Source organism: Ylistrum balloti, unplaced genomic scaffold, assembly GCF_031769215.1.
Source record: "Ylistrum balloti isolate Yb309-2 unplaced genomic scaffold, AGI_CSIRO_Ybal_v1 Utg370236, whole genome shotgun sequence".
Taxonomy (NCBI): Eukaryota; Metazoa; Mollusca; class Bivalvia; order Pectinida; family Pectinidae; genus Ylistrum; species Ylistrum balloti.
Window position 1 is genome coordinate 243,592 of NW_026782193.1, and position 27,664 is coordinate 271,255.

Below are 27,664 nucleotides of genomic sequence, written 5' to 3' on the forward strand. Positions count from 1 at the left end.
TCACACGTACTCGGGTAGAGAATGAGCTGCAGCAGACCCACAGCTACTGTTCTGAACATATCTCATTATTCCTCGAACTCTCTCTCGAAAACGCCTATTCAAAAGCCAAAACATGACTGGATTGATTGCACTGTGCGCATGCCCAAGCCATAAGGAGAAAAATATAATGTATAAAAGCTGACTTCCTTCTGTCATATCAGAAAACAATGACGCGATGTTGTAGGGAAGCCAGCACACCATAAATACAATCACCAGAATAATGAGCATGCGTGCGGCTCGTTTCCGGGAAAATAAACCCCTTGTGCTACTATCTGATCCTTCACGAGATATTTCATTCGTGCAAAGTGTTCGGCCGACGTTGACATAACAAATGGCAAGGGTACCAGCAGGAATAAGAAACACGACGAACAAGAGGAAGAGACCATAGGCTTCCCTATCGCGGTCCTGGGGCCAGTCTTCAATGCAAAATGTTAACGGCGGTAGAGTTGGCATCTCGACGACTGAAACATCCCGGATGTACAATAAAGGACCCATAAAGATGGCGGAGATCACCCACATACATCCAATAATTAGTAAAGCCTGCGAGGAAGACATGATCCTCCGCGCAGCAACCGGATGTTGTATAGACACGTATCGGTCGACGCTCATAGCCGTCAGGGAAAAGATACTGACTGCAACAGACACACCTGAAAATATACAAGTACATCCTTATAACAGGGTCAGAAAAAAATCTGAAAAAGACACACCTGAAAATATACATCAACATCCTTATAGGAGGGTCAGAAAAAATCTGAAAAAGACTGGAAATGTTCAATTTCAGCCGAATACCACATGTAGTAATATCAATTGTAATACTCCTATGTATATCGTACATCTGTACTAAAGTGACCTGGTCACTGTTAACCGGATAGGCGGTCACTGTAAACCGGATAAGGCATTTAATTTGTATTGTGGTTAAAGATAAATAAAAAAAAAACCCGGAATGTTTTACTATATGGTATGGTGTTGTCGTCACTTTATTGATGGGTTTCTTAGAAAACCGTTATTTAATGACAAAAGAAACACCTAAAAAGTCAAAAGTAATGCAAGGACACAAGCAACAGGGAAAAAGTGAACCGTGATTGATGTGAATGTTGTATATGCTTTCAGCTTTACACAGAATAACTCAAACCTATATTGAAACAGATCAAAAAGAGTTAAAAGGATAACATCGAAATTATGTATATGTACCTGAATATTTGGAAAATGTATCAAATATTCCTTATATCATAAAGATTAAAATTGGCACTTGCTTAGAAATAAAATAATCGAACCAATTGCTTCGATAACAGTAAACTGAGTGAAACATTTATCAAATGACATTGTGGAAAATATGTTTTCCTATAATATGGTCAGATGGTGATGAGTCTTTTTTCGAAGTCTTGACCATCAACACCAGATTGTAGGGTAACTACAACACCAGGTTGTAGGACAACACCAGGTTGTAGGGTATCACCACGTTGTAGGGTAACTACAACACCAGGTTGTAGGACAACACCAGGTTGTAGGGTAATAACTACAACACCAGGTTGTAGGGTAACTACTCCAACACCAGGTTGTAGGGTAACTGCAACACCAGGTTGTAGGGCAACACCAGGTTGTAGGGTAACTGCAACACCAGGTTGTAGGGTAACTACAACACCAGGATGTAACACCAGGTTGTAGGGCAACACCAGGTGGTAGGGTAACTGCAACACCAGGTTGTAGGGTAATTACAACACCAGGTTGTAGGGTAACTGCAACACCAGGTTGTAGGGTAACTGCAACACCACGTTTTAGGGTAACTGCAACACCAGGTTGTAGGGTAACTGCAACACCAGGTTTTAGGGTAACTGCAACACCATTTTGTAGGGTAACTGCAACACCAGGTTGTAGGGTAACTGCAACACCAGGTAATACGGTAACTGCAACACCAGGTTGTAGGGTAACTACAACACCAGGTTGTAGGGCAACACCAGGTTGTAGGGCAACACCAGGTTGTAGGGCAACACCAGGTTGTAGGGTAACTGCAACACCAGGTTGTAGGGTAAGTTCAACACCAGGTTGTAGGGTAAGTTCAACACCAGGTTGTAGGGTAACTACAACACCAGATTGTAGGGTAACAACACCAGGTTGTAGGGTAACACCAGGCTGTAGGGTAACTACAACACCAGGTTGTAGGGCAACACCAGGCTGTAGGGTAACTACAACACCAGGTTGTAGGGCAACACCAGGCTGTAGGGTAACTACAACATCAGGTTGTAGGGCAACACCAGGTTGTAGGGTAACTACAACACCAGGTTGTAGGGCAACACCAGGCTGTAGGGTAACTACAACACCAGGTTGTAGGGCAACACCAGGCTGTAGGGTAACTACAACATCAGGTTGTAGGGCAACACCAGGTTGTAGGGTAACTGTGCCTTTTGTTCGTCACGAGTAGTCCGTTGACTTTTCACATGCTTATCTTTTTCTCAAGAAGTGCTGATCCGATTCAAACCAAACGTGGTCATTGACATTAGTACCCATTCTACGGGGTTTAGAGCACGTGAAAAATACAGTAAGGACATGTCATCATTCTAAATATCTCTTTCTTCATTAAGTACTTAAAATGGTTGTAATGTCATGAAGTTGCTCGATCAAAATAGCCAAATTTGAGGAGGATTTGTGGTCTGTTGATGTACCATGTAGTCTCCAGGGACGGAGGGTTTGTGGTCTGTTGATGTACCATGTAGTCTCCAGGGATGGAGGATTTGTGGTCTGTTGATGTACCATGTAGTCTCCAGGGACGGAGGGTTTGTGGTCTGTTGATGTACCATTTAGTCTCCAGGGATGTGGTCTGTTGATGTACCATGTAGTCTCCAGAGATGGAGGATTTGTGGTCTGTTGATGTACCGTTTAGTCTCCAGGGATGTGGTCTGTTGATGTACCATTTAGTCTCCAGGGATGGAGGATTTGTGGTATGTTGATGTACCATTTAGTCTCCAGGGATGGAGGATTTGTGGTCTGTTGATGTACCATTTAGTCTCCAGGGATGTGGTCTGTTGATGTACCATTTAGTCTCCAGGGATGGAGGATTTGTGGTCTGTTGATGTACCATTTAGTCTCCAGGGATGGAGGACTTGTGGTCTGTTGATGTACCATTTAGTCTCCAGGGATGGAGGATTTGTGGTCTGTTGATGTACCATTTAGTCTCCAGGGATGTGGTCTGTTGATGTACCATGTAGTCTCCAGAGATGGAGGATTTGTGGTCTGTTGATGTACCGTTTAGTCTCCAGGGATGTTGTCTTTTGATGTACCATTTAGTATCCAAGGATGGAGGATTTGTGGTCTGTTGAAGTACCATTTAGTCTCCAGGGATGGAGGATTTGTGGTCTGTTGAAGTACCATTTAGTCTCCAGGGATGGACGATTTGTGGTATGTTGATATACCATGTAGTCTCCAGTGATGGAGGGTTTTGTTGCCAAACAGTAACCATTAATCAGGTTTAGCTATTATTATCATCTAACTGACCCATACATTACTTGCCGTGGACGATAGCAATGTCAATTCAGTATCAAAGATTTCCTGCCTATCATCCTGTCCTACAAGGGATCCAAGATGTTTATACAGTTTCTAACAATACCCCATTTTCTTTTTGGATTGTGGATAGATGTACATCTACATATACATTTCTGTACATGCTTTTACGAGGAAAACATGAAATGATTATGCAGAATGATTTTTTTCAAAAGCGGAACAAAGCCTTGTTATCCATGACCGATGATCTCTCTTTCCTCAGTACCGACAGTGTGTAGATGAAGTGTACAAGATGCACGAGTTTTCATTAATATGTAACACATCAACTGTTGTTTATACTTCCAAGACTAACATGCCAAACAAAAACAACATGATATCCGGATTAGCGGAGATTGTAATTTTATAAATAAATGTACCAAATATCATAGTATGTGTGAATAGTAAGAAAGTATAGTTCCAAATTTTCTCGCTAGGTGTCGTCATGTCTCAAATAACATTGATATATAAGAGGTAACAACATAAGATACAAACGAGTCGTTTGTGTAAGAAAAATCGGAACATACCAAGAGGCCATTCTCACAACTGAGATCGGCTTGACCAGTTCCATATATGATATCTGAGAAACATTTGAAGACGAATAATAAAGATGTCAAGTGCACGTTTTTGCTATAATGGGTCTGAGAGTGGTTCATCTATACCTCCTGGACACTTTCAAACGATGAAAGAAAAAGCTCGAGCCTTACTTCAACAGTTGTAACTGACTTTGGTTACCAAATATACCGATATTGGTCGCTAAACAAGAGAGTAAGATATCAGGGGAGATAACATAACACCGAACAAGGGAGCTAACAAACTTCATTCGCCAACAAGACGCGATTATCCAAGATAAACTTTTTTAAGTTCGAAAATTTCTTAATAAAAACAAAATTAAAACGTATGTACAAATTAAAAACGTGAGGTCGACGCCCAGTAGTTTTTAACGATATGATATACATTCTCTGATGGGTATTTCTTTAAGAGCTTCCTTTTTTCCATAGCCATATCCAAAACTGTAGAAGGCTTCGGATGTACGTAACCTTGTCTGAGAATAGTCAGTTTCATGCATTAGAGAAATAGAGCTCTCACTACGAAGAATCCTTAGGAATGATCTTCCACCCGCCATGATCTTTAAAGTTTTTCGATCAACACGACCAGGCTTGTACAAAAGAGAAAAAAACTATATCGTGTACCTGGTCAATAAGGTTTGGTGTAAAATACTACCAAGCTACTGTAAGAACTGGTCGATAATATATCATACAATATGTTCAACGAAAGCTAGCTGTCAAATCAGTGAATATACACCATTAACAGAAAACCCATTACAGCCTCACACATTAAGTTTAGACTGGGATGTCACACGCAATCAGGCTCGTAAAATCATCAGACAAAGATATCCAACATGCAATAGTAGTCCATTTGTGTGGGAGATTTCACCAAAATCAATAGAATGACTTATCTCTTGAATTAAAGAAATGAACGTTCGATCCTTTATAGACAACGTAAGAATTGTCCATTAACCATCAACATGATTATCCTTGACCCTGATTAAACGATAAGGTATCTGTCATCATGGTGTGTTACCCGTCAACACAAGGTATCTGTTATCATGGTGTGTTATTCATCAACACAAGGTATCTGTCATCATGATGTGTTACCAGTCAACACAAGGAATCTGCAATCATGGTGTGTTACCCGTCAACACAAAGTATCTGTCATCATGATGTATTATCCGTCAATACAAGGTATCAATCATCATGGTGTGTTACCAGTCAACACAAGGTTAATATCATCATGATGTGTTACCCGTCAACACAAGATATATGTCGTCATGGTGTGTTACCCGTCAACAGAAGGTATCTGTCATCATGTTGTAATACCCGTCAACACAAAGTATCTGTCATCATGATGTGTTACCCGTCAACACAAGGAATCTCCAATCATCCTGTGTTATCAGTCAACACAAAGTATCTGTCATCATGGTGAGTAACCCGTCAACACAAGGTTAATATCATCATAATGTGTTACCCGTTAACACAAGCAATCTGCAATCATGCTGATTTACCCGTCAACACAAGGTATCTGTCATCATGGTGTTTTACCCGTTAACACAAGGTATCTGTCATCATGGTGTGTAACCCGTCCACACAAGGTTAATATCATCATGATGTGTTACCTGTCAACACAAGGTATCTGTCATCATGGTGTGTAACCCGTTAACACAAGGTATCTGTCATTATGGTGTGTAACCCGTCAACACAAGGTATCTGTCATCATAATGTGTTACCTATCAACACAATGTATTTGTCATCATGGTGTGTTATCCATCAACAGACGGTATCTGTCGTCATGGTGTGTTACCCGTCAACACAAGGTATCAGTCATCATGGTGTGTAACCCGTCAACACAAGGTATCTGTCATCATAATGTGTTACCTATCAGCACCATGTATCTGTCATCATGGTGTGTTACCCGTCAACACAAGGTATCTGTCATCATTGTGTGTTACCCGTCAACACAAGGTATCTGTCATCATAATGTGTTACCCGTCAACCCAAGGTATCTGTCATCATTGTGTGTTACCCGTCAACACAAAGTATCTGTCATCATGGTGTGTTACCCGTAAACACAATGTAGCTCTCATCATGGTGTGTTACCCGTCAACACAAGGTATATATCATCATGGTGTGTAACCCGTCAACACAAGGTATCTGTCATCATAATGTGTTACCTATCAACACAATGTATTTGTCATCATGGTGTGTTATCCATCAACAGACGGTATCTGTCATCATGGTGTGTTACCCGTCAACACAAGATATCTGTCGTCATGGTGTGTTACCCGTCAACACAAGGTATCTGTCATCATAATGTGTTACCTATCAACACAATGTATTTGTCATCATGGTGTGTTATCCATCAACAGACGGTATCTGTCATCTTGGTGTGTTACCCGTCAACACAAGGTATCTGTCGTCATGGTGTGTTACCCCTCAACACAAGGTATCTGTCATCATGGTGCGTAACCCGTCAACACAAGGTATCTCTTATCATAATGTGTTACCTGTCAACACAATGTATTTGTCATCATGGTGTGTTATCCGTCAACAGACGGTATCTGTCATCATGGTGTGTTACCCGTCAACACAAGGTATCTGTCGTCATGGTGTGTTACCCGTCAACACAAGGTATCTGTCATCATGGTGTGTAACCCGTCAACACAAGGTATCTCTTATCATAATGTGTTACCTATCAACACAATGTATTTGTCATCATGTTGTGTTATCCGTCAACAGACGGTATCTCTCATCATGGTGTGTTACCCGTCAACACAAGGTATCAGTCATCATGGTGTGTTATCCGTCAACACAAGGTATCTGTCATCATGATGTGTTACGCGTTAACACAAGGAATCTGCAATCATGGTGTGTTACCAGTCAACACCAGGTATCTGTCATCATGGTGTGTAACCCGTCCACACAAGGTTAATATCATCATGATGTGTTACCTGTCAACACAAGGTATCTGTCATCATGGTGTGTAACCCGTTAACACAAGGTATCTGTCATTATGGTGTGTAACCCGTCAACACAAGGTATCTGTCATCATAATGTGTTACCTATCAACACAATGTATTTGTCATCATGGTGTGTTATCCATCAACAGACGGTATCTGTCGTCATGGTGTGTTACCCGTCAACACAAGGTATCAGTCATCATGGTGTGTAACCCGTCAACACAAGGTATCTGTCATCATAATGTGTTACCTATCAGCACCATGTATTTGTCATCATGGTGTGTTATCCGTCAACAGACGGTATCTGTCATCATGGTGTGTTACCCGTCAACACAAGGTATCAATCATCATGGTGTGTTACCCGTCAACACAAGGGTAATATCATCATGATGTGTTACCCGTCAACACAAGGTATCTGTTATCATGGTGTGTTATTCATCAACACAAGGTATCTGTCATTATGGTCAGTGACCCGTCGACATACGGTATCTGTCATCATGGTGTGTTACCCGTCAACACAAGATAGATATCCTCATGGTGTGTTACCCGACAACACAAGGAATCTGTCATCATGGTGTGTTACCCGTCAACACAAGGTTAATATCATCATAATGTGTTACCCGTCAACACAAGGAATCTCCAATCATGCTGTGTTACCCGTCAACACAAGGTATCTGTCATCATGGTGTTTTACCCGTCAACAGAAGGTTTCTGTCATCATGGTGTAATACCCGTCAACACAAGGTATCTGTCATCATGATGTGTTATCCGTCAACACAAGGTATCTGTCATCATGGTGTGTTACCCGTTAACACAAGATATCTGTCATCATGGTGTGTTACCCGTCAACACAAGGTATATATCATCATGATGTGTTACCTGTCAACACAAGGCATCTGTCATCATGGTGTGTAACCCGTCAACACAAGGTATCTCTCATCATAATGTGTTACCCGTCAACACAAGGAATCTGCAATCATGCTGATTTACCCGTCAACACAAGGTTAATATCATCATGGTGTGTTACCCGTCAACACAAGGTATCTATCATCATGATGTGTTACCCGTCAACACAAGGTATCTGTCATCATGATGTGTTACGCGTTAACACAAGGAATCTGCAATCATGGTGTGTTACCCGTCAACACCAGGTATCTGTCATCATGGTGTGTTACCCGTCCACACAAGGTTAATATCATCATGATGTGTTACTCGTCAACACAAGGTATCTGTCATCATGATGTGTTACCCGTCAACACCAGGTATCTGTCATCATGGTGTTTTACCTGTCAACAGAAGGTATCTGTCATCATGGTGTGTTACCCGTCAACACAAGGTTAATATCATCATGGTGTGTTATTCATCAACACAAGGTATCTGTCATTATGGTCAGTTACCCGTCGACATACGGTATCTGTCATCATGGTGTGTTACCCGTCAACACAAGATAGATATCCTCATGGTGTGTTACCCGACAACACAAGGAATCTGTCATCATGGTGTGTTACCCGTCAACACAAGGTTAATATCATCATGGTGTGTTACCCGTCAACACAGGGTTAATATCATCATAATGTGTTACCCGTCAACACAAGGAATCTCCAATCATGCTGTGTTACCCGTCAACACAAGGTATCTGTCATCATGGTGTTTTACCCGTCAACACAAAGTATCTGTTATCATGGTGTGTTACCCGTCAACAAAAGGAATCTGCAATCATGGTGTGTTACCTGAAAACACAAGGTAGCTGTCATCATAGTGTGTTACCCGTCAACACAAGGTATCTGTCATCATAATGTGTTACCTGTCAACACAATGTATCTCTCATCATGGTGTGTTACCCGTCAACACACGGTATCTGTCATCATGGTGTGTTACCTGTCAACACAAGGTATATGTCAGCATGGTGTGTTACCCGTCAACACAAGGGATCTGTCATCATGGTTTGTTACCCGTCAACACAAGGTATCTGTCATCTTGATGAACGGAGAACTACTATCGACAGCTTCTCAATTTTACTCGATAACTGCACTCGACAGCTTCTGAATTTTACTCCATAACTGCACTCGACAGCTTCTGAATTTTACTGCATAACTGCACTCGACAGCTTGTGAATTTTACTCGATAACTTCACTAGACAGCCAATTTTACTCCATAACTGCACTCGACAGCTTCTGAATTTTACTCCATAACTGCACTCGACAGCTTCTAACTTCATACTCGATAACTGCACTAGATGCCTTCTAATTTTATACTCGATAACTACACTCGACAGCTTCTGACTTTTACTCGATAACTACACTCGACAAATATATTATTACTCGATAACTACACTCGACATCTTAAAACTTTATACTCGATAACTACACTCGACAGCTTCTGAATTTTATTCGATAACTGCACTCATCATGGTGTGTAACCCGTCAACACAAGGTATCTGTCATCATAATGTGTTACCTATCAGCACCATGTATTTGTCATCATGGTGTGTTATCCGTCAACAGACGGTATCTGTCATCATGGTGTGTTACCCGTCAACACAAGGTATCAATCATCATGGTGTGTTACCCGTCAACACAAGGGTAATATCATCATGATGTGTTACCCGTCAACACAAGGTATCTGTTATCATGGTGTGTTATTCATCAACACAAGGTATCTGTCATTATGGTCAGTGACCCGTCGACATACGGTATCTGTCATCATGGTGTGTTACCCGTCAACACAAGATAGATATCCTCATGGTGTGTTACCCGACAACACAAGGAATCTGTCATCATGGTGTGTTACCCGTCAACACAAGGTTAATATCATCATAATGTGTTACCCGTCAACACAAGGAATCTCCAATCATGCTGTGTTACCCGTCAACACAAGGTATCTGTCATCATGGTGTTTTACCCGTCAACAGAAGGTTTCTGTCATCATGGTGTAATACCCGTCAACACAAGGTATCTGTCATCATGATGTGTTATCCGTCAACACAAGGTATCTGTCATCATGGTGTGTTACCCGTTAACACAAGATATCTGTCATCATGGTGTGTTACCCGTCAACACAAGGTATATATCATCATGATGTGTTACCTGTCAACACAAAGCCATCTGTCATCATGGTGTGTAACCCGTCAACACAAGGTATCTCTCATCATAATGTGTTACCCGTCAACACAAGGAATCTGCAATCATGCTGATTTACCCGTCAACACAAGGTTAATATCCTCATGGTGTGTTACCCGTCAACACAAGGTATCTATCATCATGATGTGTTACCCGTCAACACAAGGTATCTGTCATCATGATGTGTTACGCGTTAACACAAGGAATCTGCAATCATGGTGTGTTACCCGTCAACACCAGGTATCTGTCATCATGGTGTGTTACCCGTCCACACAAGGTTAATATCATCATGATGTGTTACTCGTCAACACAAGGTATCTGTCATCATGATGTGTTACCCGTCAACACCAGGTATCTGTCATCATGGTGTTTTACCTGTCAACAGAAGGTATCTGTCATCATGGTGTGTTACCCGTCAACACAAGGTTAATATCATCATGGTGTGTTATTCATCAACACAAGGTATCTGTCATTATGGTCAGTTACCCGTCGACATACGGTATCTGTCATCATGGTGTGTTACCCGTCAACACAAGATAGATATCCTCATGGTGTGTTACCCGACAACACAAGGAATCTGTCATCATGGTGTGTTACCCGTCAACACAAGGTTAATATCATCATGGTGTGTTACCCGTCAACACAGGGTTAATATCATCATAATGTGTTACCCGTCAACACAAGGAATCTCCAATCATGCTGTGTTACCCGTCAACACAAGGTATCTGTCATCATGGTGTTTTACCCGTCAACACAAAGTATCTGTTATCATGGTGTGTTACCCGTCAACAAAAGGAATCTGCAATCATGGTGTGTTACCTGAAAACACAAGGTAGCTGTCATCATAGTGTGTTACCCGTCAACACAAGGTATCTGTCATCATAATGTGTTACCTGTCAACACAATGTATCTCTCATCATGGTGTGTTACCCGTCAACACACGGTATCTGTCATCATGGTGTGTTACCTGTCAACACAAGGTATATGTCAGCATGGTGTGTTACCCGTCAACACAAGGGATCTGTCATCATGGTTTGTTACCCGTCAACACAAGGTATCTGTCATCTTGATGAACGGAGAACTACTATCGACAGCTTCTCAATTTTACTCGATAACTGCACTCGACAGCTTCTGAATTTTACTCCATAACTGCACTCGACAGCTTCTGAATTTTACTGCATAACTGCACTCGACAGCTTGTGAATTTTACTCGATAACTTCACTAGACAGCCTCTGAATTTTACTCCATAACTGCACTCGACAGCTTCTGAATTTTACTCCATAACTGCACTCGACAGCTTCTAACTTCATACTCGATAACTGCACTAGATGCCTTCTAATTTTATACTCGATAACTACACTCGACAGCTTCTGACTTTTACTCGATAACTACACTCGACAAATATATTATTACTCGATAACTACACTCGACATCTTAAAACTTTATACTCGATAACTACACTCGACAGCTTCTGAATTTTATTCGATAACTGCACTCGGCAGCTTCTGAATTTTACTCCATAACTGCACTCGACAGCTTGTGAATTTTATTCGATAACTACACTTGACAGCTTCTGACTTTTAATCGCAAACTTCACTCGACAGACTCTGACTTTGTATTCGATATCTTCAATCCACAGCTTCAAACTTTTGCTCGATAACTACACTCGACTGACTCTGACTTTAACTCGATAACTACACTCGACAGATTCTAATTTCTACTCAATAACAACATTCGACAGCTACAGAATTTTACTCGATAAATACACTCGACAGATTCTGACTTTAACTCGATAACTACACTCGAGAGGTTCTGAATTTTACTCGATAATTACACTCGACAATCTCTGACTTTTACTCGATAACTGCACTCGACAGCTTCTAACTTTATACTCGATAACCGCACTAGATGCCCTCTAATTTTATACTCGATAACTACACTCGACAGCTTCTGACTTTTACTCGATAACTACACTCGACAGACTTACTATTACTCGATAACTACACTCGCCAGACTCTAATTTCTACTCGATAACTACACTCTAGATCTTCTGACTTTTCCTCGATAACTACACTCGACAGACTCTGAATTTTACTTCATAACTGCACTCGACAGCTTGTGAATTTTACTTGATAACTACACTTGACAAACTCTAATTTTTACTCGATAACTACACTCTAGATCTTCTGACTTTTCCTCGATAACTACACTCGACAGCTTCTGAATTTTACTAAATAACTACACTCGATACCCTCTGAATTTTACTCGATACCTACACTCGACAGCTTCTGAATTTTACTAAATAACTACACTCGATACCCTCTGAATTTTACTCGATACCTACACTCGACAGCTTCTGAATTTTACTAAATAACTACACTCGATAGCTTCTGAATTTTATTCGATACCTACACTCGACAGCTTCTGACTTTTACTCGATAACTACACTCGACAAACTCTGACTTTTACTCGATAACTACAATCGACAGACATATTATTACTCGATAACTACACTCGACATTTTATAACTTTATGCTCGATAACTACTCTCGACAGCTTCTGACTATAACTCGATAACTAAACTCGACAGCTTCTGACTTTAAACTCGATAACTACACTCGACAGACTCTGACTTTATACTCGATATCTACAATCCACAGCTTCAAACATTTGCGAGATAACTACACTCGACAGAATGAGACTTTAACTCGATAACTACACTCGACAGACTCTAATTTCTACTCGATAACTACACTCGAAAGCTTCAGAATTTTACTCGATAACTACACTCGACAGACTCTAATTTTTACTCGATAACTTCACTGGACAGATTATGAATTTTACTCGATAACTTCACTCGACAGACTCTAATTTTTACCCGATAACTGCACTCGACGGACTCTAATTTCTACTCGATAACTACACTTGACAGCTTCTGAATTTTGCTCAATAACTACACTCGACAGCTTGTGAATTTTACTCGATAACTACACTCGACAAACTCTAATTTTTACTCGATAACTACACTCGACAGCTTCTGAATTTTACTCGAGAAGTACACTCGACATCTTATAACTTTATACTCGATAACTACACTCGACAGCTTCTGACTATAACTCGATAACTAAACTCGATAGACTCTAATTTTTACTCTATAACTACACTCGACAGCTTCTAACTTTATACTCGATAACTGCACTAGATGCCTTCTAATTGATACTCGATAACTAAACTCGACAGACATACTATTACTCGATAACTACACTCGACATCTTATAACTTTATACTCGATAACTACACTCGAAAGCTTCTGACTATAACTCGATAACTAAACTCGACAGCTTCTGACAAAATACTCGATAACTACACTCGACAGACTCTAACTTTAACTCGATAACTACACTCGATAGACTCTAATTTCTACTCGATAACTACACTCGACAGCTTATGAATTTTACTCGATAACTACACTCGAGAGGTTCTGAATTTTACTCGATACCTACACTCGACAGCTTCTGAATTTTCCTCAATAACTTCGCTCGACAGCTTCTGAATTTTACTCGATAACTACACTCGATAGCTTCAGAATTTTACTCGATAACTACACTCGACAGCTTCTGAATTTTACTCGATAACTACACTCGAAAAAACTCTGACTTTTCCTCGATAACTGCACTCGACAGCTTCTAACTTTATACTCGATAACTGCACTAGATGCCCTCTAATTTTATACTCGATAACTACACTCGACAGCTTCTGACTTTTACTCGATAACTACACTCGACAGACATACTATTACTCGATAACTACACCCGACATCTTATAACTTTATACTCGATAACTACACTCGACGGCTTCTGACTTTAACTCGATAACTACACTCGACAGCTTCTGAATTTTACTCGATAACTACACTCGACAGCTTCTGACTTTAACTCGATAACTACACCCGATAGCTTCTCAATTTTACTCGATAACTACACTCGACAAACTCTAATTTTTACTCGATAACTACACTCGACAGCTTCTGACTTTAACTCGAGAACTACACTCGACAGCTTCTGACTTTAACTCGAAAACTACAATCGACAACTTCTGACTATAACTCGATAACTACACTCGACAGCTTCTAAATTATACTCGATAACTACACTCGACAGCTTTTGAATTTTGCTCCATAACTACACTCGATAGATTCAGAATTTTTACTCGATAACTACACTCGACAGACTCTGACTTTTACTCGATAACTACACTCCACAGCTTCTGACTTAATACTCGACAACTACACTCGAGGGCTTCTGACTATAACTCGATAACTACACTCGACAGCTTCAGACTTTATACTCGATAACTACACTCGACAGACTCTGACTCTATACTCGATAACTACACTCCACAGCTGTTAACTTTTGCTCGATAACTACACTCAACAGCATCTGAATTTTACTCCATAACTACAATCGACAGACTCTGACTTTGTATTCGATATCTACACTCGACAGCTTCTGAATATTTCTCGATAACTACACTAGAAAGACTCTAATTTTTTACTCAATAACTACACTCGACATCTTCTGAATTTTACTAAATAACTACACTCGACAGCTTCTGAATTTTACTCGATAACTACACTCGATAGCTTCAGAATTTTACTCGATAACTACACTCGACAGCTTCTGAATTTTACTCGATAACTACACTCGAAAAAACTCTGACTTTTCCTCGATAACTGCACTCGACAGCTTCTAACTTTATACTCGATAACTGCACTAGATGCCCTCTAATTTTATACTCGATAACTACACTCGACAGCTTCTGACTTTTACTCGATAACTACACTCGACAGACATACTATTACTCGATAACTACACCCGACATCTTATAACTTTATACTCGATAACTACACTCGACGGCTTCTGACTTTAACTCGATAACTACACTCGACAGCTTCTGAATTTTACTCGATAACTACACTCGACAGCTTCTGACTTTAACTCGATAACTACACCCGATAGCTTCTCAATTTTACTCGATAACTACACTCGACAAACTCTAATTTTTACTCGATAACTACACTCGACAGCTTCTGACTTTAACTCGAGAACTACACTCGACAGCTTCTGACTTTAACTCGAAAACTACAATCGACAACTTCTGACTATAACTCGATAACTACACTCGACAGCTTCTAAATTATACTCGATAACTACACTCGACAGCTTTTGAATTTTGCTCCATAACTACACTCGATAGATTCAGAATTTTTACTCGATAACTACACTCGACAGACTCTGACTTTTACTCGATAACTACACTCCACAGCTTCTGACTTAATACTCGACAACTACACTCGAGGGCTTCTGACTATAACTCGATAACTACACTCGACAGCTTCAGACTTTATACTCGATAACTACACTCGACAGACTCTGACTCTATACTCGATAACTACACTCCACAGCTGTTAACTTTTGCTCGATAACTACACTCAACAGCATCTGAATTTTACTCCATAACTACAATCGACAGACTCTGACTTTGTATTCGATATCTACACTCGACAGCTTCTGAATATTTCTCGATAACTACACTAGAAAGACTCTAATTTTTTACTCAATAACTACACTCGACATCTTCTGAATTTTACTAAATAACTACACTCGACAGATTCTGAATATTACTCGATAACTACACTCGATTAACTCTGACTTCATACTGGATAACTACATTCCACAGCTTCTAACTTTTGCTCGATAACTACACTCGACAGACTCTAATTTTTACTCGATAACTACAGTCGACAGACTCTAATTTTTACTCGATAACTACACTCGACAGACTCTAATTTTTACTCGATAACTACAGTCGACAGACTCTAATTTTTACTCGATAACTACACTCGACAGACTCTAATTTTTACTCGATAACTACAGTCGACAGACTCTAATTTTTACTCGATAACTACACTCGACAGACTCTGACTTTATACTCGATATCTACACTCTACGGTGTGCACAATACTTAGTGCATTATTATATGCGTATTGGGTTATTTTCCACACTATGTACTGCGGAGGTATACAAATGCAAGTGTATTTCTTTTTGTTCCTATTATAAACACATAAAAACCACTGTTCAGTCCTGTATCAGATACTTTACTAGACAATTTAGAATAGTTTAGAAAATTACATAATATCAAAAGCATCAGAAAAACCTTTTTATTTCAGAAATGGTCATGAGACCTATAACCCAGACTGATGGACACAGTCAGGAGTATAATGTAGAGTTTGAATATAAATGAGTGTTAGGTTCATTCGACGCCATATACAGACTACCACCTCCCTCCTCCTACACACTACCCTTAAACGCAGTAACAAGTGTACGAGACTGTTTGCCGTAAGACGGTTCTATATTGTCTGGGCACGTTTGACATTTTCGGAATTGACATTTCGGTAAGTCGATAAGATAGCGCGAAACTAAATTGCAGCATCTTCACTGAAGCTGAGGTTAATATAAGCGTGGTGATTTTCTATCCCAAGAGTGTAATGTATCTCCTACAACAATCAGTGAAGTATATAAAGCGATATACACAGAACATTTTGTAATACGCTTGACATAGTGACACAGATTGACGACTTACACCATAAACTTTTAGAAAAGAAAACACAACTATTGAAAGTAAGCTCTACAAGCTGTCGTTTAGAAGGCGGCTATTAAATAATCGATGAGCATAGCAAAGACGGGAAACGTCACATTATTAAGAAACACCGTGAGCATAGCAAAGACGGGAACCGTCACATTATTAACAAACTCTGTGAGCATAGCAAAGACGAGGACCGTCACATTATTAACAAACACCGTGAGCATAGGATAGACGGGAACCGTCAGATTATTAACAAACTCTGTGAGTATAGCAAAGACGGGAACCGTCACATTATTAACAAACTCTGTGAGCATAGCAAAGACGGAAACCGTCACATTATTAACAAACTCTGTGAGCATAGGAAAGACGGGAACCGTCAGATTATTAACAAACACCGTGAGCATAGGAAAGACGGGAACCGTCACATTATTAACAAACTCTGTGAGCATAGCAAAGACGGGAACCGTCAGATTATTAACAAACACCGTGATCATAGCAATGAAGGAACCGTCACATTATTAACAAAAACTTTGTGAGCATAGCAATGACGGGAACCGTCAGATTATTAACAAACTCTGTAAACAATATACTAATCTGTAGTGATATTCGATAAGTTGATTTTACTTCATAGACTTGACAAAAGAATAGAAGTTCTTATAGCACAACCAGTAGAAGAAAATGTTCTATAACATAGCTATGACATTTCTATGGATACTGCGTCCGTTTTCTTACCGGCACTTCTCTACCTCTGTTCATTCCATCTGGTTCACCATTACAGGTTCACTACCTCTGTTCATCCCCTCTGGTTCACTATTACAGGTTCACCACTTGTGTCCATCCCTCTGGTTCACCATTACAGGTTCACTACCTGTTTTCATCCCCCTCTGGTTCACCATTACAGGTTCACCACCTGTATCCACCCCTCTAGTTCACCATTACAGGTTCACCACCTGTGTACATCCCTTTGGTTCACCATTACAGGTTCACCACTTGTGTCCATCCCTCTGGTTCACCATTACAGGTTCACTACCTGTTTTCATCCCCCTCTGGTTCACCATTACAGGTTCACCACCTGTTTTCATCCCCTCTGGTTCACTATTGCAGGTTCACCACCTGTGCCCATCCCTCTGGTTCACCATAACAGGTTCACCACCTGTGTACATCCCCTCTGGTTCACCATTACAGGTTCACCACCTGTGTCCATCCCCCTGGTTCACCATTACAGGTTCACCACCTGTGTCCATCCCCCTGGTTCACCATTACAGGTTCACCACCTGTGTCCATCCCCCTGGTTCACCATTACAGGTTCACCACCTGTGTCCATCCCTCTGGTTCACCATTACAGGTTCACCACCTGTGTACATCCCTTTGGTTCACCATTACAGGTTAACCACCTGTGTCCTTCCCCCTGGTTCACCATTACAGGTTCACCACCTGTGTCCATCCCTCTGGTTCACCATTACAGGTTAACCACCTGTCCATCACCGTGGTTCACCATTACAGGTTCACCACCTGTGTCCATCCCTTTGGTTCACCATTACAGGTTCACCACCTGCGTCCATCCCTTTGGTTCACCATTGCAGGTTCACCACCTGTGTCCATCCCTTTGGTTCACCATTACAGGTTCACCACCTTTGTACATCCCCTCTGGTTCACCATTACAGGTTCACCACCTTTGTACATCCCCTCTGGTTCACCATTACAGGTTCACCACATCTGTCCATCCCCTCTGGTTCACCATTACAGGTTCACCACCTGTGTCCATCCCTTTGGTTCACCATTACAGGTTCACCACCTGTGTCCATCCCCTCCGGTTCACCATTACAGGTTCACCACCTTTGTACATACCCTTCTGGTTCACCATTACAGGTTCACCACCTGTATCCACCCCTCTAGTTCACCATTACAGGTTCACCACCTGTGTCCATCCCCTCTGGTTCACCATTACAGGTTCACCACCTTTGTACATCCCCTCTGGTTCACCATTGCAGGTTCACCACCTGTGTCCATCCCCTCTGGTTCACCATTACAGGTTCACCACCTGTGCCCATCCCCTCTGGTTCACCATTGCAGGTTCACCACCTGTGCCCATCCCCTCTGGTTCACCATTACAGGTTCACCACCTGTGCCCATCCCCTCTGGTTCACCATTACAGGTTCACCACCTTTGTACATCCCCTCTGGTTCACCATTACAGGTTCACCACCTTTGTACATCCCCTCTGGTTCACCATTGCAGGTTCACCACCTGTGTCCATCCCCTCTGGTTCACCATTACAGGTTCACCACCTGTGCCCATCCCCTCTGGTACATAATAACTTATTTAATTAATTTTGATATCACTAATTACATCCCGAGTTATATATATATATCCTGAATCTTTCATCGTCGACCACCTCGGATTTCACAAGCGAATAGAAGATAAGTTTTTTTAATTAAAAGGAATTCGCTGATAGACGTCGTTCAATGGTTTGGAATATTAACTAAAAAGACTTCCGCGGGAGTTTGCAGGGTGTAACATTTCGAATATTCAAAGATAAGGTTATGTCTGATTGAACCAGTCAGTACGTGATGGAGAATAGAAGCCCTCTACAGGTACATTTATTATCTGGCGTAATTGGCAAGACATCCCGTTGATCTCTGATACACCTAATAAGGCCGTTAAAAGCGGCTTCGTAATGCGGCAGATCAAAAAATCAGGTTTGCTTAAGTTTGTTACATTTCTAGAAATAATGATGAGGGTTAATTTGAACGTTGGGGAATGATATAACAACTAATTACTAGACCAATTAAAAACAAAATTAATTAGGCTAGGAATTATAGAGACGACAATCCACGTATTTCAGTCCGGTGAAATAAAATAACTTTAGTGTTGATCAATGTGGTTACCAATCAGCCGACTTGTGCTGATCAGTGTGCTATACACTCTCTTCATACATATATTCACTGTACATTATTTTTAAATTTAACCAATTTATTTGGTAGATTTAATTCACTTTTACCAGACAGCGATAACCAGAGGTCTCGTGCGTAAGTGAACATGTATGTAAATGAATGAAAACTCCCGAGTAAGTGCTCTTCAATGTCGTACACTGTACACATAGAATGAAAACTCCCGAGGTGGTGCTGATCAATGTCGTACACTGTACACATAGAATGAAAACTCCCGAGTTGGTGCTGATCAATGTCGTACACTGTACACATAGAATGAAAACTCCCGAGTAAGTGCTGATCAATGTTGTACACTGTACACATAGAATGAAAACTTCCGAGTAAGTGCTGATCAATGTCGTACACTGTACACATAGAATGAAAACTCCCGAGGTGGTGCTTAACAATGTCGTACACTGTAAACATAGAATGAAAACTCCCGAGTAAGTGCTGATCAATGTTGTACACTGTACACATAGAATGAAAACTGTCGAGTAAGTGCTGATCAATGTCGTACACTGTACACATAGAATGAAAACTCCCGAGTAAGTGCTGATCAATGTTGTACACTGTACACATAGAATGAAAACTTCCGAGTAAGTGCTGATCAATGTCGTACACTGTACACATAGAATGAAAACTCCCGAGTAAGTGCTGATCAATGTCGTACACTGTACACATAGAATGAAAACTTCCGAGGTAGTACTGATCAATGTCGTACACTGTACACATAGAATGGAAATTCCCGAGTAATGTTGATCAATGTCGTACACTGTACACAAAGAATGAAAACTTCCGAGGTGGTGCTGATAAATGTTGTACACTGTACACATAGAATGAAAACTCCCGAGGTGGTGCTGATCAATGTCGTACACTGTACACATAGAATGACAACTTCCGAGATGGTGCTGATCAATGTCGTACACTGTACACATAGAATGAAAACAAACTAACAGCTCGGAGTTATATCTCTACATCCATATGTTTGTTAATTACACACGACCTTGACCTATTTTGACTGTAATTGACTGAAGTTCAGTGATATTAAACTACAACATAAACGTCTTGTGTATATATTTACTCGCACGGACTGCTAAGTGACGTCTGGACTGTTCTAAGGTATATTTTTTTAACTGTTTAAGATGTAACCCCTACATTTTGACAAAGCCAGCGATATTTCGGTAATTGATAGCTGATAAGTTTGTGAGGATTAGAATCCACGGCAACTTAGTGTTGATCTGTGTACAGTGAATAATGATGTTGTTACAGACACCAGTCTGCAGATGCCTTAAATTGATAAAACCAACTTTGATATATGTTACACATACGAAACCTATTGATCTAAGAGTATGCAAAAGATACTCGGAAAGCACTTCGAAGAGATCTTCTAGTTCGGTGTGACTTCGCAGGGTTTGTATCTCGCAAGTCAAACCATCATGTTTTATACAACCTGTACGACCAGCTCTACGTATAGATTAAAGCGAAAAGACATAACATAATATTATGCGCCCCGTTGTAAATAGATAAACAGAAACCTACAGATACGCATTAATAGATTACATAACACCAACATACAAATAGGATTAAATAACATAAACCTAAAAATACGGATTAATAGATTATATTACAGAAACATACAGATACGTATTAATGAATTATATAACAGGAATATACAGATACGGATTAATAGATTATATTACAGAAACATACAGATACGGATTAATAGATTATATAACAGGAACCTACAGATACGGATTAATAGATTACATAACATCAACATACAAATAGGATTTAAAGGATTAATTAACATAAACCTAAAAATACGGATTAATAGATTATATAACAGGAACCTACAGATACGGATTAAAAGATTATATTACAGGAACCTACAGATACGGATTAATGAATTATATTACAGAAACATACAGATACGGATTAATAGATTATATATCAGAAACATACAGATACGGATTAATAGATTATATAACAGGAACCTACAGATACGGATTAATAGATTATATTACAGGAACCTACAGATACGGATTAATGAATTATATTACAGAAACATACAGATACGGATTAATAGATTATATTACAGAAACATACAGATACGGATTAATAGATTATATAACAGGAACCTACAGATACGGATTAAAAGATTATATAACAGGAACCTACATATACGGATTAATGAATTATATTACAGAAACATACAGATACGGGTTAATAGATTATATTACAGAAACATACAGATACGGATTAACAGATTATATAACAGGAACCTACAGATACGGATCAAAGAATTATATAATAGGAATGTACAGATACGGATTAATAGATTATATAACAGAAACATACAGATACGGATTAACAGATTATATAACAGGAACCTACAAATACGGATCAATGAATTATATAACAGGAACCTACAGATACGGATTAAGAGATTATATAACAGGAACCTACAGATACAGATTAATAGATTATATAACAGGAACCTACAGATACGGATTAATAGATTATATAACAGGAACCTACAGATACGGATCAAAGAATTATATAATAGGAATGTACAGATACGGATTAATAGATTATATAACAGGAACCTACAGATACGGATTAAAAGATTATATTACAGGAACCTGCAGATACGGATTAATGAATTATATAACAGGAACCTACAGATACGGATTAAAAGATTATATTACAGGAACCTGCAGATACGGATTAATGAATTATATAACAGGAACCTACAGATACGGATTAAAAGATTATATTACAGGAACCTGCAGATACGGATTAATGAATTATATAACAGAAACATACAGATACGGATTAATAGATTATATTACAGAAACATACAGATACGGATTAATAGATTATATAACAGGAACATACAGATACGGATTAATAGATTATATAACAGGAACCTACAGATACGGATTAATGAATTATATTACAGAAACATACAGATACGGATTAATAGATTATATTACAGAAACATACAGATACGGATTAATAGATTATATAACAGGAACCTACAGATACGGATTAAAAGATTATATAACAGGAACCTACATATACGGATTAATGAATTATATTACAGAAACATACAGATACGGATTAACAGATTATATAACAGGAACCTACAAATACGGATCAATGAATTATATAATAGGAATGTACAGATACGGATTCATAGATTATATAACAGGAACCTACAGATACGGATTAACAGATTATATAACAGGAACCTACAGATACGGATTAATGAATTATACAATAGGAAGATACTGATACAGATTAATAGATTATATAACAGGAATATACAGATACGGATTAATGAATTATATCACAAGAACCTACAGATACGGATTAATAGATTATATAACAGGAATATACGGATTATTAACTCGACAGACTCCTAAAGACTGATGAGCTCTGGACGAGAAATATATCAGTTGATTCCCTGTGTAATCAACGTTTATCTCTTAGAGTCTAGGAGGAGATATATACGAGAGCGTGCGATAAATGTATTCAACAAGGCAAATAAAGGCTTTAATTTCAAACATACAATTTAGGCCCTTACTGACACTGACGAATCTTAGAAGTACATAATGTCGGTGTGGTGCGGTATTTGTCGGGACGGTATTTGTCGAGACGGTATCTCATTCTAATTTGCATTTGTGTGTATTTTACCAGTTTCCACGGAATCTCGCAATATTTCACGACGCTGAACGAAGTATAATGTTGTTATTCTTCAATCAATATTTAACACGCAATTTCTGAACGTGTGATTTTTCAGCAATGTAATGTTATACCTAGTAGAGGCCGAATCGTCTGAGGGACAAATCGACACATAGGTAGTAAGTGATAATTACTCTGATCAACGGGATACCTTGTATGAATAGAACGTCATGTGCATGTGTGTATGAATAGAACGTCATGTACATGTGTGTATGAATAGAACGTCATGTACATGTGTGTATGAATAGAACGTCATATACATGTGTGTATGAATAGAACGTCATGTACATGTGTGTATGCATAGAACGTCATGTACATGTGTGTATGAATAGAGCGTCATGTACATGTGTGTATGAATAGAACGTCATATACATGTGTGTATGAATAGAACGTCATGTACATGTGTGTATGAATAGAACGTCATATACATGTGTGTATGAATAGAACGTCATGTACATGTGTGTATGCATAGAACGTCATGTACATGTGTGTATGAATAGAACGTCATATACATGTGTGTATGAATAGAACGTCATGTACATGTGTGTATGCATAGAACGTCATGTACATGTGTGTATGAATAGAACGTCATGTACATGTGTGTATGCATAGAACGTCATGTACATGTGTGTATGCATAGAACGTCACCACTATTATAATCTTTGAAATATATAGTACAATGAAGAAAAGACAATTTCCTTCTGTGATGCACGAAATTGTAGAAGAAAACTAAAATTTGGAAAAATACAATCTCTTATAGACTTATTGTCTCTCAGGACCACGGGAGTAGTCAGTGGTCAAATTTAACCTCTCATGGTCTGTCTCTCAGGACCACGGGAGTAGTCAGTGGTCATTCATATCCATTAAATGCTTTCAGTTCTGTTAATATCATGACCATTCCCATCCATTAAATGCTTTCAGTTCTGTTAATATCATGACCATTCATATCCATTAAATGCTTTCAGGTCTGTTAATATCATGACCATTCCCATCCATTAAATGTTTTCAGTTCTGTTAATATCATGACCATTCATATCCATTAAATGCTTTCAGTTCTGTTAATATCATGACCATTCCCATCCATTAAATGCTTTCAGTTCTGTTAATATCATGACCATTCATATCCATTAAATGCTTTCAGGTCTGTTAATATCATGACCATTCCCATCCATTAAATGTTTTCAGTTCTGTTAATATCATGACCATTCATATCCATTAAATGCTTTCAGGTCTGTTAATATCATGACCATTCCCATCCACTAAATGTTTCAGTTCTATAAATATCATGACCATTCCCATCCATTAAATGTTTTCAGTTCTGTTAATATCATGATCCTCCTAAAGTGTGTGTAACAATGATTGAGAAAACGTATTTCGTTTTGATGATTTGTAGGATTTCTGCACAGGGAATACAATACCGGAGTCGGATCCTAGTATTCTATTCCTAATCTACAGACGCAATAACATATTTGCTTTGTCACACCGATTTGGCTCGCCGTACCTATACCAGGGGACGAATTGTTCGATTTGTAGAGATCTGTACTAGTACGGCAGCCCATCGGTGTCACATAGCTAAGAATGTTAGAATATCGCCAGGACATCTGGAATAAACAAAATTAGCATTGGAAGGCGACAGTCGAAAATACCAGAGTTCCTAGACAACAATATTGGTATTGCGTCGTTGATGTCGGTAGCACAGCAGCCCCGTACTAGATTGGTGAGTCTCCAGGGGCCTCAATGTGTACCGTATACTTATCATGTGTTCTGACGATACCTGTACTACAACCTACTGCTTCCCGTGTACATTTTGAATTCCATCGGTAACATTTATGTGATGACATGGCTCTGTTCGACACCATATCGGTCCTTAAATCGACAGGACGACGTCAGAAAAACGGACAAAGGAATCTCGGTGTTTCAAGTGCTTTATCGACGAAGTTCTGCCGATCCTCTCAGCGTTGTTATTTTTATGTTCCTGATTAATTCTACGGCAATGTAAACGGAAGTGTGTGACAGGGCTCTAGATTTATAGAAATAGTGCATTCTACTCAAATTGAAAGTGAGTAGAAGTTTGGCTTTGATTCTTCCGCTACCTTTCGGAGCGGATGGAATATCACATTTTGATTCCTCTCGAAAAGTTCTATAAAACAACAGCAAAGCTCAAAGGTCACCAGAGGTCAGGCATTAACATAATTTAATTTTGTTATAAAAAGCAAAAAACAATTATTTAGCAGAAAGGGTCTCAATATTTGTCAATCAATCATCCTCATGATTAGTGAAACAATATTTGATATTCTAACGCAACGACCTTGATAATTAATACAAAAAGTTATAGCACATCTGCTTATCACAATGACACCCAAAACATGAATAATGTTCAGTCTACCGATAGTAAGATCATTGAACAAATCCACCCCCTCCCCCCGGAGATATTGTGATCGGCAACTGATGTCGATTAGTCCTCAGCATCTCACTATATATTTGCGGAACTTACTGGAAGTAAGGTTTTCTTTGGTAATTAGGATAGTGATCGGTAAATGAGAAGATATCAAGCAGACAGAGTACAATGGTCAAGTTAAGCATATCAGCTATGAGGGGGACAAATGTAATCGTTATGCGGAGAATATTTCATGAAATTGAAGTAATTCTTTAGAAGATGATGGAGGGCATTTTGTTATTCCTCGTCTCCAAACAGACCACATAATATCGGAAAGATACTCCTTGTATCTTGATGAATGCTGTGCGAAGACAGAAAACACACACACACACAAATTACTGAATATATTTGATCGCTTTAACCATTCGCACCTCGATGTGGAACCATGTTTGATGCCACAGATCATTCAAACCTCGCCTGATTTACTGAATGCTCTGTCTATCAAAATCAAAATTCGACGTATTGGTCACAAGAAATCAATGTTTTTGGAAAACAAAAATCATTGGCAACGTTTATGAAAAAAAAGTCAATATGTCAGCTGATTTCAAAAAATCAATGCAATGACGTTTTAAGGCACACATACCTTGTAGAAATGCTGTCGACTTACACAGAAATCTCCCGTAAATCCACAGACGGTAGACGATAGTGCCAACTGATGTTGGCATACAGAATAAAGTCACAGCGAGGTCAGCCAACGCCAAATTAGCAAGAAAGAAATTCTTAGTTTTTTTCAGTTTTGACTCACGAACGGAAGAAATGATGATCAGAATGTTGCCACAGAGTCCCACCATAAATATCGGTACGTATAAAGTCAGCAGGATCACGGTGGAATACTCATGTACCGTATACAAGTTGCTGGTGAACTCCTGGAATATTTCCTCTGCTCCTGTAAAGTTATATGGTGTTATAAAATATCTGCTGAAATTGGTATTCCGGAAAAGGCTCTTGTAAGACCGTAGTTCAGTAAGTTGATCCATGTTTACAAATACTCCCCTCGATGATTGCTGCAACAATTAACAAGCACAGGCAGTTTGTGTTTTCCTAATAGGAATTGCTGGTTTACAGAATACACGAGAGGAAACCCTCACAAAAACGTCATGCTGTCTGTGCGATGGCTGTTCAAATATCGAGTTGATAGCAGCAGTGCTATTTTAGGTCAAATCCCGCTGTTCGACTACACAATTGATATCAGCACACATACACTTATACGGAAAATACCAAAAGGTTAGTAGCCAACCTTTGTCGGGAAGCTCGCTGAGTAGCCAACCTTTGTCGGAAAGCTCGGTGAGTACCCAACCTTTCTAGAGAAGCTCAGAGAAGCTCGCTGGGTAGCCAATCTTTCTAGAGAAGCTCGGTGAGTAGCCAACCTTTCTATAGAAGCTCGGTGGGTAGCCAACCTTTCTAGAGAAGCTCGCTGGGTAGCCAACCTTTCTAGAGAAGCTCGCTGGGTAGCCAACCTTTCTAGAGAAGCTCGCTGGGTAGCCAACCTTTCTAGAGAAGCTCGCTGGGTAGCCAACCTTTCTAGAGAAGCTCGGTGAGACATACCGACTCAGAACTCTTGATGACACTCATATATATAATTAAGGTCGGATCGATTTCGAGCAGAAATTTTAGAGAAGGCACAGAATTCTACAGCTCTTTGACTGTTGAGTATCTGGCCCTTCTATGGTTATTTCTAGCCTAGAAAAAAGTGTCGATA

The 27,664-nt window shown here is 39.5% G+C and overlaps 1 protein-coding gene across 1 annotated transcript; it reads right to left on the reverse strand.

Annotated features, from left to right (window-relative positions):
* LOC132552098 (QRFP-like peptide receptor) lies at positions 1–26,942 on the reverse strand. The gene is made up of 2 exons (XM_060216241.1): positions 26,549–26,942; positions 1–686 (listed from the first exon to the last, which is right to left on the reverse strand). The coding sequence occupies exons 1-2, from the start codon at positions 26,940–26,942 to the stop codon at positions 1–3; spliced, it is 1,080 nt and encodes a 359-aa protein (XP_060072224.1).
* Positions 26,943–27,664: the final 722 nt, after the last annotated feature.

Coding starts and splice junctions, on each gene's coding strand:
- LOC132552098 (XM_060216241.1), bottom strand. CDS start 26,942: ATGGATCAACTTACTGAACTACGGTCTTACAAGAGCCTTTTCCGGAAT. Junction 687..26,548: donor GTCGACAGCATTTCTACAAG/GTATGTGTGCCT, acceptor GTATATTTTCAG/GTGTGTCTGTTGCAGTCAGT.